This window comes from Protopterus annectens, chromosome 5.part0 (assembly GCF_019279795.1).
Source record: "Protopterus annectens isolate FY-2018-M chromosome 5.part0, PAN1.0, whole genome shotgun sequence".
NCBI classification, from domain to species: Eukaryota; Metazoa; Chordata; order Ceratodontiformes; family Protopteridae; genus Protopterus; species Protopterus annectens.
The window spans coordinates 458,621,635-458,639,134 of record NC_056735.1 but is presented as its reverse complement, the minus strand read 5'-3'; the positions used below and the strand labels follow the sequence as shown (position 1 = coordinate 458,639,134).

General features: G+C 40.0%; 1 protein-coding gene across 11 annotated transcripts in view; it reads left to right on the top strand.

Annotated features, from left to right (window-relative positions):
- The window catches only part of DMD (dystrophin), a 9,298,038-nt gene that overhangs the window by 9,133,452 nt on the left and 147,086 nt on the right, over positions 1 to 17,500 (top strand). For all 11 annotated transcript variants that reach the window (XM_044072398.1, XM_044072396.1, XM_044072400.1 and 8 more), the window contains one exon: positions 6,870 to 7,006. In XM_044072398.1, coding sequence (XP_043928333.1) covers positions 6,870 to 7,006 — 137 coding nt within the window. The remainder of the gene's footprint in view (positions 1 to 6,869; positions 7,007 to 17,500) is intronic.

The window sequence follows — 17,500 nt, the reverse complement described above, 5'->3', positions numbered from 1 at the left end:
AAGGCACTAAATCAACCCCAGACTGTTAGCAATATCTATCCCCACTTTAAATGAACACATCTAACACTGGAAGTATCAGCTGTAGGAATCATCAGATGAATTTTAGTAGTGGAGGTAGATATGGACTGCTGAGTTTTCAGTAGCAAGGTTACAGTATTGATGAGATGTGAATTGATCTGACTGGCAGTGCTTTCAGAGTGATTACAGGAATTTGTCTTTACTGACCTGGGTGAAGGATTTGATTCACTGAGGGCCAGAATAATTTAGGGTTGACCTGAGTAGAGGTTTACACATGTGTGTAATTTGATGTTGCTTTTAACCAATGTTCTCTACAGTGTATATTACTGTAGGCTAGCTTCAGTTTTGTTCTGCTTTCAGTTATACCAAGCACTGTCCCTTTTATTCATTAATTGTTTGGTTTGTTAAATTAGCTTTAAAATTTTACTGTTTTGTTCTGATAGGGACCAGTTTGTTTAGAATATTTAGAAAAATTGTACTGAATAGGGATGCTGCTGCATCAAGTTGGAGGGGTATGTAAAGAAGTCCAACTGACAGAATAGACTGGAGATTAGAATGTCTGTTTGGAACATGGCCAGGTTATGCAGAGTCCAGCTGACAGAATAGACTAGAGGTTAGAATGTCTGTTTGGAACATGGCCAGGTCATGTAGATGATTGCATCAATAGAACTTGTGGGCGGTGGTATGTTCTCTGACAGCAAAGTGGGTAGGTAGTCAATTAAGGTGTCGGCGAGCAAGTCAAAGTAGTATTGCTTGAGTGTTAGGATCCAGTGTAATGTAAATGTTTTCTTGCTGTTTCTGTGTATTTAGATGGTGTGCAGATTAATTGATAAAAGTCACAGAGGTTGACAGCATTGAATGTGATTCATTTGTTGTGCTTTGCCAATCGGTGTTGAGATCACCCAGTATTATGGTTTCCTAAGGGATGGAATTTGAGAGGCAAGAAAGTAATTTTTCAGCTGTATCAGTAGTATTGTCTAGCCATGAACACATTCCTTCTGCGCTTATTGTTTTGCTTTTATTGTTTTTAGTGTAGATATGAGGATTTTCAGCATTTTTGATTCTAGGAGGGTTAATGGGTTGGAGAAATATGTTGATATTATAAACTATTCCTACTCAGCTGACTCTTCCCTTTTTTCTGTCTGATCTGATGACATTGTATCCAAGTGGGAGAATTGTCTCATCTTTTATATCTTGTTTCAGCCATGTATCCATAAATACAGTGTCATCTGGGGATTGCTGGGCTATCCGTGCACTGACTTTATCTAGCTTGTTTGGAATGCTGCTTAGGCTAACGTTAATGAAAAGTAGGGCATATTTTTTGTTGGGTGTGAAGTAGTGTTACGAGTATATGGTTTTGGGAAATTAAAGTGTTTGTTGAACAGTGTAGTAGGCTTGGATTTAGATTGACATCACAAAGGTTGCTAAGCAGAGGATAGTATTGGCAGGTAATGGGTCCTTTTTGTTTAAATTTCAATTTAGGAATGGATTGTTTGTTAGAAGGTTAATGGATATTGACCATCTTTTATCCTGAAGAGGTGAATAATACCTTGAGAGAATATGTTGGCAGTTATGAAAAAGTGACAGGAGGAATTGTATTAAAAGACTGTATTTGAGGTAGGGGATGGCAACTGCTGATATTTGGTATGGTTGGTGTGTGCAAGTCATGACAGAGCTAGCAGTAGTAATGAGGATTATGATCGGGTCTCTTATTGTAACATGTATATTATGTGTTCGAGACATGGATGTATTATGTGTTCGAGACATGGATGTATTATGTGTTCGAGACATGGATGTATTATGTGTTCGAGACATGGATGTATTATGTGTTCGAGACATGGATGTATTATGTGTTCGAGACATGGATGCCAAAAAAATTCACCTTGAGAGTGAAGCTTGAGAAGTGATGAATCTTGGCATGTGTGTCAAGAACACGCAGTAATATGTTAAGATTGGAGATCCAATCATAATTCTTTGTAGTGCATGGAGATTTATCTGCTCCGTCTACTACTAGTTTCATAAATTTAAAATAAAGGGAAAAACCACATATGTGTTGTGCTGGCATTGAAAGCAGTGGGAGAAGAGTTTTACATCCATATGTATTTCCTGTCTAAGGGAAACAGTTTGTTTCAAAATAGTAGATGTAATGTAGCAGACAGCAGGCAAAAGCAGAGTTGAAATTAAGCCATTTCATGTTCTGCCTCTGCTGTCTTCTGACTGGCACTTTCAGGTTTTAGTTACAGATGTGATCTGGTGCATAGGGAATTAAATGCCTTTCTAAGCGTTATTAAGGTCGGGACTTGTGGTACAGTACAATGAAAGAGGAATGTTCTTTGTAATCATGGTACTCCTTGCACTACATTAAAGTTAAGCATGTTACATACTTCTCTAACATCATGTGACAAGGAACCTAGGAATTTTTTTTAAACGATGGACAGTGAGGATGAGGCTAAATGGGATGAGAGTGAGACTTCCTTACAAATACACTTAATGAAAAAATTACAACAGTCATGTGCATCTAAACATGCATCTGATTCCTGACAGAAGCCTTAATCTCTGCACTTTGTAACAACAAAGTTTTTAGCAAAAGAAAAATATGAAATGTTTTCATATGTGTAACACTTCTGTCAGTTTCATTAATTAAAAACTTGATTAGAAAGTGTCAGAAAACTATATTAGCTGCTAGCATTATACCCCACTTCACACTGTCACTCACACACAGGAAAAAAAAATTGGCAGAATGAGATGTCTGACAGCTTTTAAAGCTGTTTTCCACCACAGATGGAACAGCTTCTGGCTACTGTCTGTGACTGTACTAAGTGTGTTAGAGCTTTAAAAGCTGCAAAATTATTTCATAGTTCTACACCTTTCCCTCCCTGTAACTCTTAGTATATCAGAGCAGCTAAAGCTGAATCATAACCAGCTGATAATGTATTGGACCATGTTGTATTTCAGGGTGCGCCTGTACACTGCCAAGATGCAGTAGATGTGCACAGACACAGTGATCATCCAGTTGCAACATTAACATAACTGCATCATATCCTGTTAAATGGCAATAAGCAGCATACAGTGACCTCAGTTGTACAGAATCCATCTGTTGTCCCATCCTGCTTATTTATTTTTCTTTTGAAGGCAAGAGCTGATATATTTCTAGTGTTATCTTGCTACAGCATCCTTGTTTTTTTAGTATATCCTGGTTTTGTCCAGATCCTTCTCTCCTCATTGCAGTTTTTTAATGCTGTCAACATAACCTCCCCAGTTGCTGCCTGCTGAAAGACCTTCAACTAGCCTACAATAGGAACCTGCTACACAGTGCAGCATGGGATCACCCTCAGCAAAAGAAAAGCTGCTACCCCCCCAGTCCAATTTTACTATTCATGTATGAGTCACAATATCATAAATAGCATTCTTTATCTGTACTATTGTGCGGGCCCTTAATTGCAATTCTTAAGAGTTATGTTGTATCCCTTCCAAGTCTGACCTATCAGTAAACCCCCAAAAGACTATCAAACACCATTATCATAGGATCATAGGAAGTTACTAGTCTATTGGCCCTGAGGCCCTTATAAACCTAGCCAAGAGTTTAGCTCATGCATAAACAAGTCAGCACCTGATGCTCCTGTCCAGCAGGGACACAGGTGGAATCCCTGGGATGCATTTTCTATTTCCCATCCAGTTGTCCAGATTGCACTTAAAAAAGGGTAAAGAGGTATTCTGCTTGACATGGAGAGGAAGTTTATTCCATAGATGGGGGAGTCTCTGGGACACAAATCTGTCCTGCCAGCAAGTTCTATTGATGTCACAGACCGGGTTTAGGCCACGCATGCAGGTTACTCGAGTGGAGCTTGACTTGCGGATATGCAGCAATCCCATCGAGGCAGTGCCCAAGATCGCCTTGTATGCCAGACAGAGGTCACCTCTGAGGAGTCTGTATGAAACAGAGTAGAGGCATAGGGCTTTTAGCTTATCTATGTATGGTAGATTTTGAAGACCTGGATTCTCTTGGTGAGGAACCTCTGTGGTCTCTCCAGCTGCTGCATGTGCTTTGGGAGGTACATGGCGAATGGGGCATTGTACTCAGTAATAGGCCTTATAAGGGAAGAATACAGGGATATTATGACCTCCTTGTCCCTATATGAGATACCCTTACTTATGAGGTGGGCCATGTAGAAAGCTTTCCGTACCATGGAAGCAACATGGTGGTCAAAAGTCAGGCTGCTTTCAATCTGGGTGCCCAAATCCCTCATGACTGACTGCATGCTTAGAACATCATTGTTAATGTGATCATTTGTGGGGATATCTCTCTCCCCAAAGGGGATGATGATGCATTTTTTTGTATTCAGCTTGAGGCCATGTTTCTGGCACCAGTCATTTGTTTGGGTGAGACCCTCTTGTAGGATGTCCACGTCACTATGGCAATTGATGACAGCTCCCAACTTGCAGTCATCTGCAAACTTGGTCAGCCATAGCCCACTGGTTTTGGCCTGTACCTCATGAAAAGTATATCCCAAATAACAGAGGCCCCAAGACTGAACCCTGGTGTACACCACTCAATACTGATCTACTGCTTGAGGTGGCTTCCCCTATTTTGACTAGGTGGGTTCTATCAGTGAGCCAGTTGGCTACCCATCTGGTAACATATGGATCGATGCCTAGTTGAGAGAATTTATCTATTATGCCCGAGTGGGGAATAGTGTCGAAGGCTTTGGCCAGGTCAAGGTAGGCAGTGTGCACTGTCTTCCCCTTATCTATGGCTTATAACTGGACAAGTACATTTTAAATGTTGGTACAACCTTCTGCATTGCTACAGCTATTAGCAACTACTTCTCAACTGTATGTATTTTCGCAGAATGTCAAGATTTTTGCCTGATATTTTTGGTCCATTTTTCATAAAGTTGTGTTTCTCTAGCAAATCACTGATGATTAAAGTCAGAAAATAATGGCAAATATTTGAGTTTCATACCCTTCAGAAAATCCATGCTAATGCAAAACCTGTTATTCCATCTACTTTCTAAGTCTGTAAGAGCAATATTTAAAAATTGTCAATATTTTTGGGCCTTTGTGTCCCCATTATTTATGGATTTATCCATATTTCTTGCTCTGAGAGGTTGAGTTGTATGAGCATCTGGCAGGATGAAAATGCAGTTTTAGAGCTGTCAGTTTGCAGCTGGTAGTGAGGTATGTAAATGTTCTGTTTAATACCTGAGGTATGTAAAGGGTTGTTCTGTTTGATAGTATTTAGCAATTTTAGGATTGTGTTTGGATAATAATAGAGAACATTGGACCTTAGGAATTTCTTTGCATGGCTGTCAGAGGTGTATATTGGCAGCATGACTTGACAGCTGCCATGTTATTTTGACACCTGTAGCCCATTAGAGTAGTGAAGGTTACCTAAGTAACTCTCAAAGTGTGGTGTATCTGAATACTGCTGTATGACTAAACTGAGAGAAACATAACTAAAATGTGACAAATTTTACACTTTTGTGGATAGTTTTAACAGAATGCAATGAAACTGAGAAAAATTACACTTTTGAGAAGAGGTAGTAAATATTTTCATTTCTTAAATACTTTTTTGTTAGTAGAATACAGAGATTAAAGCTACAAAGTATCAGAAATCAGATTCATGTTCAAATGCATGTGACTCTTGTAATTTTTCTTTAATTTTGTTTGTAAGTGGGTCTACATGCCTAGCCCCCTCCTCACTACCCATCTTTTAAAAGAACTGCTAGGTATGGGTAAATCAGACGCCTTTACAGTTTATATTAATGAGAAAAGTACAGTTATTGTGGAGGACATTAAAAAAAGTTGTTACCAAACAATAGATACTCTGCATGCATAACCAAATTACTTGGCACTTTGGCTTTACACCTACAAATGCCACATTGTTCTCCATTATTACCTGTATTTGGAGATTGGCGGAAGGTATTTTCATCATGTGTATTTGGAGCTTTATATGCCTGGGATGTTATATTAACTTGCTGGTTGGGTTAGAGTCACTGCCAACTTTGAGAGTGGTGTACAAGATTAAAGCCTTTATATTCCTAGTGATATTGTTTCTGGGGTGGATACTCACTGGTGCCAAGGACTCTGAACGCTGGAAGGTGAATTGAAGCCTGAACATGTGCCACAGCGCATAGGGGTTACCTGGATTATCCACCTTCCTTGCACTTGGAGTCTGTGCAGTATTCTCATGCACCCAAGACTTATTTAGATGCCTTCACTGATGGTGTTTACAAATAACTTCAGTGGTATCTGCATGATGATGTCCACGATTTGTAGTGCAGCTTGGTAATGTTATTGCATCAGGGACTGTTAATATGTTGCCTGGTCCACGAAACGTGATGCCATCCTGCTTAGATTTGAAGAGATCATTCTGTACCTTTGCAAAGCTTTAGCTAATGTTAATAGTGATGGTTAGAACTGGTGGGACACAGATTATCATCTGCCTACAGTGTCCATGTGATTACCAGTGAGTAAAGATTGAATGTGCATCTGTGAAAGGAAACGGTATGTGCACCACCATGATCTAGAAGGCATGAAGCCAAAATCGATGAAATGTGTAGTTTGAAGAAATAAGACAAAAGAGGTCATGGCAGAGATGACATCCACTTCATTCAACTTATACAAAATTAGTAGCTGTTAAAACAAAACCCGTTAGTTTTACTTACTTACTTATTTTGCATGATATAGTGCGATATCAGCAAGATATTAGCATTAAAAGTAGTGCAAACATTCAAGATATTTGACTGCTGTTCATTCATATAACCGGCATGCAACAGTTTTTTTGTAACTGCGAATGTATTAAAAAGCATTTTTGTAATTGAATCTCTTTTGTGTTTTTTGCATTGTAGACAACTTCAGGTGAAGATGTTCGGGACTTTGCTAAGGTGTTAAAAAATAAGTTCAGGACAAAAAGATATTTTGCAAAACACCCAAGAATGGGCTACCTTCCTGTACAGACAGTTTTAGAGGGTGACAACATGGAAACGTGAGTAATTATCAGCCAAGCCAAGGACATGTAAACATGAAAAGTGTTCTTCTCCAACCAACATGATCATCATTTAAGAAATAATGGTTTCCTTCCTGTCTGTGATGTCATACAGTGGTGTTGCTCATAAACATTGAATGATAAAATGCAAACTGACAATTTATTTAGCATAAAATATTTAAATGAAGTTTTGTTATTGCACTCTTACCTCTCAGCCTTTTGATGCATCATGACTGTTGTGACAGAAACAAGATGTGAATATTATAACACGGAGTCACAGAGTCTTATTGGTGCAGGAATGAGGAAAAACTAGCTTCTAAGAAAAAGTTTAAAAATGCTGTCTTGAAATACTAAAATATTTAAAATAGCATTTTCACACTATGTTTAGAATATTTTGAACAAGTGATAGCTGTATGTGAGCCTTTGACAATACATTTGGCGAGCTGAACAGTATTTATCATTTTGGGTAATGTTAAGAGTCTTGCCTTATGGAAACTGACATTTTGCAAAATTAATATTTCCTCAGCAAAAAGAAAATCAGCAGGCGAAGGTGAGGACTAGTAGGAATCGCTGACCAGAAGTGGGCATTCATCTTTCTGTTATTCTGGTTACGCTGAAGGTTTGACATAGTACAGGGATTGATTCATTAGCTTGAGCATATTGCATTTTTGCGCATTTATCATTTATTGAAATGGTTACTTGAAATGTTTTTGGGTCCATTATCTTTGTAATTAGTAAAAGATAGGCTTCCTATTCGTTGAAGCAGAGCTCTTCACTGACCATCTTCAAGTGCAGTCTGGACCAGTGGATGGGAAATTTCAGACTGATTGCTGGAGTGCCACCCATGTCCCTTATGGACAGAGGCAGTCTGTAAAAATTGTCAAAACCCTGCTTGCTGACCTTTTTTACCTTTCCCTTAGGGAAATTTAGATAGAATCGGGGTAAAACTGGCTAGGCTTGTAAGGGCTCTTGAGCTGTTAGCCTAGCGATCTCCTGTGAATCTATGAAGATGAAGGATAATCATCTCCTTCTTTTCTTGGATGATTTCGGGGGAAGAGTGTTGAATGCGATGTGTGTGACTTGTAAAAAGAGTAGTTCATAAACCAAGTGAGGATAAAAGAGATTTCAAAGACATAAAGAACCTGTAAAGGAAGTAGCACATTAGAAAGGCATGCAGCATCAGGTACACTTAGAATGTAATCTGCTTACATCATATACAAGCTGGTTGTTCAAAACAGAATGCAGATAAAGACTAAGAGATTTGGAAAGTATGTAGGCTTACGTTTTACATGTCAGGAAACTGTAGGTGCCTAAAAGTAATCCCCATTATACACACAACACTGGTGAGATAAAAAGTAACTCGAGTGACTTTGGAATGTGGGCACCTAGACTCTGAAGTAACTGTAGGCCGACAGATCTGACTTCAGTGCTGGGTGGTGGGCATTAAGTGGTAGCAGAATAATCAGATGGCTGCTTTATCTGTTGTATGAATAATAAAGCATGCCATGTCACATTAACTATATTTCTTTATGGGTACTGGTACTGGTACTGACAAGAAAGAGAATGGGCAAGACTGAAATGCTAACTCCTTTGAACTGCTGCATGACTTCTGCAGTTATGTTGCAGCATGTTATGTTAGGCAAGATAAGGGGACAACAAATCTGAGATACTAGAGTCCAGTGTTAAGGACTCTTGACTGAATGAGTATACTATAAACAGAACTCAATAAAATCAATCATGGCACACTTTAATGTTGTTAGACCTTCTTTAATAGTACTATACATAGACTGGTTTAAAGTTTTTTATAGGTTTATAGGTTGGTACTAGGCTATTAGCCCTAGAGCCTGTAAAAGCCTCGCCATAACAATTCCCTGGCTATTTCTTACCACAATATTTACTTACCTGGACCCCTTTTATAGCTGTACGAGAAGTAAAAAAAACGTCATACTGCTTCTGCTAATTTCAGCAATTTGATCAAAAAGTTCAAACATATGATGAGTATGTAAGAAATGTCACCTTTGTCTAGGCAAACTGTAAACCTGTTAAAAGGATTTGCAACAGTTTAATCCAAGTTGTAAATGTCTTTTTTGTAGTCGCTGAATGAGTCTGAAGGTGTGTGAGGGCTGGAATACTTTACTGTGTATCGCAAAGTTACAGTAGCCACATTAATAGAAATGAAGTGTAGAGGTAAACTGATTTTTTAATAATGCTGTTTTCCATAAAAACTCAGTTTTTGCTTGGAAGATGCGTCCTCCCCCACACACACTGCTGTTAATTATGTACTAACTCAAAGATCACACTACCTGACATACTTTATCTACTAGCAAAAAGTAAGTATTCAGTGTGACCTCACAGATGGCATATGTAGCAAGCTGCAGTGTGAGGGATCAGCCCCCTTAGCAGGGGATGCAGCAGTAGCTCCCACCCCATAGAGTGCAATTGTAGTAGAAGTGTTTGTAATTTAATTTAGTTGTTTATTTTAAAACATTTGTTACATTTCTAATTAGCCTTAATTTAACAGCATCAAACCTCTGTATCTTGGAAGCAGTGTTCTCTGTTTTGTACCCTTTAGAGCATGTATAGAGAGGAACTGAATCATTGGTAGATGTCTGCAAAAAGCAGACCAGCAGTAGATGGCTTTCCTGTTTCTGGGATGATGCATAATCACCAGCAACCTTAAGTACCTGTTCTGGAGGCGAAATGTCTAAACCTTTTGTCCATGTTGTAGGACGGGCCATCTGTAGGGGCTGCTTACTGTTAACCATTGATACACATTAACATAAGTAAATCCCTTGAGGATGACAAGAAGTGTTAGCAGAACCAGAACAAGACAGTTGATTTGTCCTTCTTAAATCATCAGACTTTTCGGCTTCAAGATCAAGAAGCTGCTGCTGAGATGTTGCACGAGCTACAGGACAGCACATTGCAGAGCGACTTTACAGGGTAGTCTCTCTATTTTTTTTTTTTTTTTTGTAGGGAGGAGTGCAATTGAGACAATACATTAGATGTTTTGATGACAGCCAGACATGCATTTCTTACCCTGAAGATATTGAAGTAGTAAGACATGCGATTCGACCAATTTACAGAAAAAAGTGCAACTCCAGCTTCTCTGAGTAATATTCTTAACATTTTATTTTTTCATTTTCATGAACATAAAATAATGAGGCAGTAGCCAGTCTTTGCCTCTGTGTTTGGAATAGTAAATGTTGTAATAGGAACAGTCGAATGTAATTATTCATGATATCCTGTCATTATGTTTACGTCTACAGGATCTACATGGGCAAATTACATTGCGCATTTTTTACCACAAGGTTAATGAGGGATAAGCAGCAACAAAATGGTTAAAATGCATGTTTACAAGGGCTAATACAGACAGCTTCAGCTGTAAAATGATTATAGGAAGTAATGGTCAGTTTTAGATGGTTGCAGTCCTTAGTAGGGTTATATTCACATTAAAGCAGAAGAAGAAAACCGTTAATAAAATAAAGACAGTCAGAAGTGATGGTGTCTGTCATAATGTGCCATAATGGGTGAGGTGACTACTGGTGTTTATGTTAAGGTTTGATGGTATCAGTTGGATCAGTTGAGACAAGCTTGACACTTTATGCAGTAGTAGCATGTCTTCCAACTCACAGACATGGAAATTAGCTACAAAGGTTCTTGAAAAGAAGGTCCATACAGCCCAAAGCAAGTCCGGTTACCTAATTAGCACATTGTACATCCCATTGTCAGTACGATTTTTGTTAAAAGCACAAGTGACAAAAAAGACACAGAAAATTAAGCATGTTATCAAAGACAATTTAAAATCTGTAGGTTTTAACAAATGAAATTGAAAAGTTCTGCCTTATAAAGTCATTTTTTTGTTTATGGAAAAGGAGAGGTAATATTTGGGTCCTTTCTTAAATGTATCGGTGACACCAGTATGTGGGCCATGTGTTTGTAAGGCAAACACCTTAACCATTAGGCCACTGTGCTAATTAGGTAACCGGATTTGTTTTGGGCTGTATGAACCTTCTCTTCAAGAACCTTTGTAGCTAATTTCCAACCTTTTGGGGGTTGGGAGGGTGGCCTAATGGTTAAGCATTTAACCATTGTGCTTTAAACAAAAATCGTACTGACAGTGGATGTACAATGTGCTAATTAGGTAACTGGACTTGTTTTGGGCTGTATGGATCTTCTTTTCAAGAACCTTTGTAGCTAATTCCCAACCTTTTGGGGGTTGGGAGGGTGGCCTAATGGTTAAGGTGTTTGCCTTACAAACACAAGGTGCATGGTTTGAGTCTCACAAGGGATAATTGGCTAGGCTTAAAATGACTCACAAGGGCAGTTAGCTTAGTACTAACCTATGAACCTATGTAATCTGGTTGCCTGAAAAATAAAGTGTTTCAAAATAATTTGTGACCCCAGGAATGGAGTAGAATTCCAAAAATTTTGTTAAGGGGTAAGAGGTAACTCAATACTGACAGTAGGAGCATACCTCCAAAATAAGTACAGCTGTTTAGAAGATCACGTGAGAGAGTATATCAAACCTGAAAATAAGTATGTACCTCCAAAATAGGTAAGGTTTAGAGGTCTTAGTCCTCCAGAAGTCATTGTCATTGGTATGAAAAGCAGGGTTGGATGTCAGTTTTAAAAAAGGTACTTTGTTGTATGTCCAAAATATCCAAGTTTTTAGGAAAGTGATGTTTGAAAAGAAACTGGTAGTGCACATTTTTTAATATGTACATTATTTATTTTGTTCTATAGGGATTGATTCTTTCCATCTCCATCTACCTACAGTGTGACTCTTGCGTAGTCACCTAACCAGAAAGTGCTCTTGGATTACCTCTGAAAAGAGACAGTTGTGTCCAGAGGGCTTACATGGTTAACAAATTAATTAAATAAAATATTATAGGAAATACAGCATGTTTTTCCTCTGCTAGGGATTTGTTAGTTTATTTTCAGTAGTATCAGTTCTGCTGCCTTGGCCTATGCAAAATACCAGTCAAGTGTCATGGTTCAGACACACTCCGACAGATGACAGTGACATTAAAAAAAGCAAGTAATCAAGCATTCCCCCTCCACTGTGCACGCACGCACACACACACACACACACACACACACACACACACACACACACACACACACACACACATGCACACACACACACACACACATATATATATATATATATATATATATATATATATATATATATATATATATAGACTCCCAAACACAAGCGGATACCAACTGCACGGCAGACAAAAGTAATTTCAACTCCAGATATTACGTCTCCAACAATGATGGCAAATGCAGTCAAAGCAGTCACTCTAAAACATGTACAAAATAAACGATTGACTTCCAAAAACTCCTTTAATCAAACGTAAGCGCTTTCGCGACTCAGAGGTCGCTTCATCAGACGTTAAAAATTTTTAAAAACTTACATTGCTCACTTTTATAAAAAATCATCACATCCTAAAATCACGTCATTTCCTGAATTCACAAGGGCTTAAAATCACGTGCAAACAGATACACAAATAAGTTATAACATGGCACATACTGTTATCCAGTTAAAGCCATGTAGCGGCATGCGAGCATTAGAATGCCCAATACAAAATATAATAAAAGAAATATCATAAGACAACATAGGTTGAATAAAAAGGTTGTTTGAGCAAAATCCCTTATTGAACTCATTGCATCCGAACTGTCATTCTGAGACTCCAAATCAGTGATTGCCCAGATCCATATCATAAATTATAAAATTTACCATAGCATCTAGGGCATTCATGAAATACTGGTTCACTCGATGTAAGATGACACATTCAGCTATCAAAATAAAACGACATGTCAAAGCCATATTATTTTATCAACATGCCCTGCTGTACATGGGGTCTTGCTTCAACAATATTACTCTGCAGCAACACTCCTGTTTATAGGTGGTACAGCAACAACAATATAAATCTAAAAAAGCATAAATAGGTCATCAAAAAATGTGTCAATCATACATACGGTTAAGTAAAAGGCTATGAACATATCCATGGTACGCAAACAGTGCGCCCTATTGAACATGGAGCCATCCAAGCGCATATAGGGTCAAGCGGCTACGCATAATTAACACATTAAAACCTAGATGGCAAAGAACAAAAGTTAAACTCAACTATATTATAGCAGCAATAGACTCTAAGCCGGCCATAAGCTGTGTGTGCAGATCGAATCTATATATTTACACACACACACACACACACACACACACACATACATATATATATATATATATATATATATATACACACACACACACACACACACACACACACACACACACATATATATATCAAGAAAAAACGGCAGTTTTCTGTAGAATGTCACCAAGCACAATAGATTCCACCACAGTTGAAAATGAAGTACAAAACACAATTTAACGCAATTCCAAAATCAAGACGTTTTCGTCCTATAACTGGACTTCATCAGATAATCTCTTACATCATTTATTAGCATCCCTTATATACTTCCTTCATTTCCATTTTCCAATCAAAAAATATCAATTAATTCAAATAAACAAATCAGCTTACTTCTAAAAGCTCATTAATATTAAAATACATTTCATTTAATACATATATATATATATATATATATATATATATATATATATATATATATATATATATATGTCCTTCAAGGATGCATCTGCAGTCCTTACAAATGGGTTGTCCTGTCATCAGGCAGCCCTTCGGTCGGCCGGATTCCAAAGTCTGGGTCTGGCCTCGGCTGGTGTCGCACTTCACCCGACGTCATAGCTGCAGTTCTTCGGGTATAAAGGCATCAGCCGACGCCATTTTCCTCAGTCTTTCTTGCCGCGTGGCGCCCGAAGCAGAAGCTGTTCGCAAGTGCCGGTCGGTCAGAACCAGAGATTACTACTACAAGTACCGAAGACTTCTAAAAAGCTAAGTACCCCGTTGGGGACTCTTTCTTGCCTCAGCCGATGTCAGAAAAAGTGAATAACTGTTTAACTTGTGGGAAACAAATACCTCATAAAGATTTCCACTCTTACTGCTTACCTTGCTTAGGCCCAGACCACGACGTAGCAGCTTGTCTAGCCTGTGCTTCTTTCAACCGACGGACGCTTAGACGTCGGTCGGAATTTGCTGAAGAGTTTTTCGGCTCCGATTTTGCTTACATTATGCCGTCGGATCCTCCGACTACGCAAATTTCTAAAAAGCGCAAGGAAAAGGACCGACACTCGCGGTCCGCGGTTTCGGCCGAAACCGCGGTTAAGCCAACCGAGTCCACGGTTCTTCCTTCGGCCGAAAGCTTGCCACTTACTGAGGCCTCATCCAGCCTGGCTGAATCTGCTACTGAAATCCCACCTGCTCTTGCAGGTTCACAGGATTTATCTGATACTACCCCTTTGGATATTTCTACCCCTGCACGTGGAGCTGCTAGGCCTCCTGCATCCATGTCGATTAAGGCCTTTGCCAGGGCTAAAGCAGCAAAAACTACAAAATCTGTGCCTGCTAAGACCCCCTCTCACAGGCCTAGCTCTAGTTCACAAATGCTTAGTCTAGCAGAGGATCTCATTTCTTTGATCCGGGGATGCCAACCACATCCAGACAGGGCCTCTCACCCACCTCCAGAGAAGAGGACTAGAGTAGAGCCCCCTGAGCCAGTTTCTTCAGATGGCTCCTCTGATGAATCAGATAATTCAAACCCTCCAGAGGGCCCCTTTTCTCCTTATGAGGACTCTGATGCAGAAGAGTCCATTCCTTCTGCCTCTCCGCCTGAGGAATTTTCTTTTGGGGAAACCTTGCATGCTATGAGGGAACAATTTCAATGGCAGGGCCAGGATTTTTCAGACTCTAGGAAAAGGCTTAGAACCTTTTTGCATTTGCCACAGCATAGGCCTTTAGCCATTCTTCCAGTCCTTACTGTTGTGGATGATGCTTTTAATGATGCTTGTACTGCTCCTGATTATCTTCCTTCGGCCCCTTCTAAGCCCGATAGGTACTACAGGGTTCCGGACACATATTATCATTTGTATAAGGCCCCTTTTGCAGATCCCGAAACTATCTCCCAGGGACCCAAGGCTGTAGCAGCTACTTCTACTAAAAACCCCCTTCCCTCTGAAAGGGAATCTAGGGCCTTAGAGAGATGGGGTAAAAAAGTTTACACTTCTGCTACTCTTTCAGCTAGGGCCTTGAACTGTCAATTCCACATGATTCAGTATCAGGAATTTATGTTAGACCAATTAACTAAAAAACTGTCCTCGGATGAACCATTAGACAAAAATCTGTACAGGAAATGGTACATAACATCCAGCAGGTCAGTAATCATTCCTTAAAATGCGGCTATGATGCACTGGAGGCTTCCTTTAGATCAGCCATGACTGGCACAGTGATCAGAAGACATGCATGGTTAAAAGAGCAGTCCTTACCAGACCATGTTAAATCAAAGCTCCTAGATGCTCCCATGGATAAGCTCAATTTGTTTGGCTCCCTGCGCAGCAGGTGCTGAAGAAGGTGGAAGAGAAAGCAAAATCTGTCCAGACAGTCAAGGATTTCTTGCAGGTCCAGCCTCCAAGGTTTAGCAGGAACTGGCCTTCCAAGAATTGGTCCTTTCCAGACACCTCCAGAGCTCCGAGAGGCAAGAATAGGCGCTCAAGAGGCAGGGGTCAATCCAGAGGTGCCTACAGGGGACGTCAGTGGCAGGCTAACAACCAGCGAGGTACAGCCACAGATCCAGCCACCACCACTTCCACAGGACAATCGCAGTGACTTGGCTCTGGCACCGCCTATCAGGGAACAACTAGAGGCACCCTTAGGCGGGAAGCTAGCCTTATTTTCAGTAAACTGGCATTACATCACAGGAGACAAATGGATTTTACAGACAATAGACCAAGGTTACAGGTTTCACTTCCATACTCTACCAAGGAAGAGAGGAATGCCAAACCTACCTCCAAATCAGAAGACAGAAGCTCTAGAACAAATAACTCACTTACTAAGGATGAGAGCTGTAGAAAGGGTACCATCTATGGAACAGGGGCAAGGATTTTACTCCAGACTCTTCTTGGTACCAAGAAAAGAAAACCAATGGAGACCTATTCTCGACCTGTCCGCTTTAAACACATACCTCATTGTTCCAAAATTCAAAATGCTGACCCTACAGCAGCTTCTTCCCATGCTGGGCAAGGAGTCTTGGCTGGTAACTCTAGATCTCAAGGAGGCATACCTGCACGTCCCCATACGACCAAATTGCAAAAGATACCTCAGATTTCTTGCAGGATCAGAGCATTATCAATTCTCAGCATTGCCCTTTGGCTTATCTACTGCGCCCAGAGTATTCACGAAATGCCTGGCATCAGTAATTGCTCATTGCAGGCTTCAGGGAATTCAAATTTACCCTTACCTGGACGACTGCCTGTTACAAGCGGACAACAAAAACAAATTAACAAAAGATTTGGAAAGGGTCACTCATCTACTACAAGCCCTGAGATACACAGTCAATATAAAAAAGTCAAGGCTGATACCATCCCAAAGGATAACCTTCTTGGGTGCGGATCTGGAGACATCAAAACAAATGGCATTCCTGACAGTAGAAAAACAGGAGCAACTCCCTTTCTACTTCATGGCATTAACAAAGCAGAACCAGCTAACAGCAAGAAAAGTCCTGCAAGCTCTCGGTTACATGGCATCCTACATAATATTGATTCCACATGCCAGACTACATATGAGAAAGTTACAGTGGTATCTAAGGAATTTATGGTCCCAGCACAAGCACAGCCTAGAAACCCAAATTCCAATAATTCCATGCCTGAAACAAGAATTCCAATGGTGGGCTCAGGCCTGTCAATCAAACAAGGGACTGCCCTTCCACAGCACTCAACCAAGCCAGACCATCACAACAGACGCCTCAGACCTCGGTTGGGGGGCACACATGCTGGACAAGTGCATACAAGGCTTATGGACTCAAGACCAGCTGCACCTACACATAAATCAAAAGGAAATGCTGGCAGTAAAACTGTTTCAGGCATTCAGACCATTTCTTCGACAGGGTCAACTGCTGATAAGGACGGACAACACCACAGTTATGTGGTACATCAACAAACAGGGAGGCACACATTCATACCCTCTATGCCGGATGGCAATGGACCTCTGGAATGTGGCACTGAGCTTCAACATTCAGCTACAAGCAATTTTTGTGCCAGGAAAAGAAAATATACTAGCAGACATCCTAAGCAGAACTACCACGGATGCCCACGAATGGATGCTGCATCCGGACATCTTCAAAACCATTACAGGGAAATGGGGACTACCAGAAATAGACTTATTTGCATCCCCACACAATCACCAACTGAAAAATTCTGCACAAGGACGTACCACCCACTTGCTTGGAAAGTGGACTCCTATCTTTCAGTTGGAAAAACCTGACAGCATATGCATTCCCACCTCTTCCCTTGATGCACAAGGTGCTATTGAAGATCAAAGAAGACCGTCCAAGGATCATCCTGATAGCTCC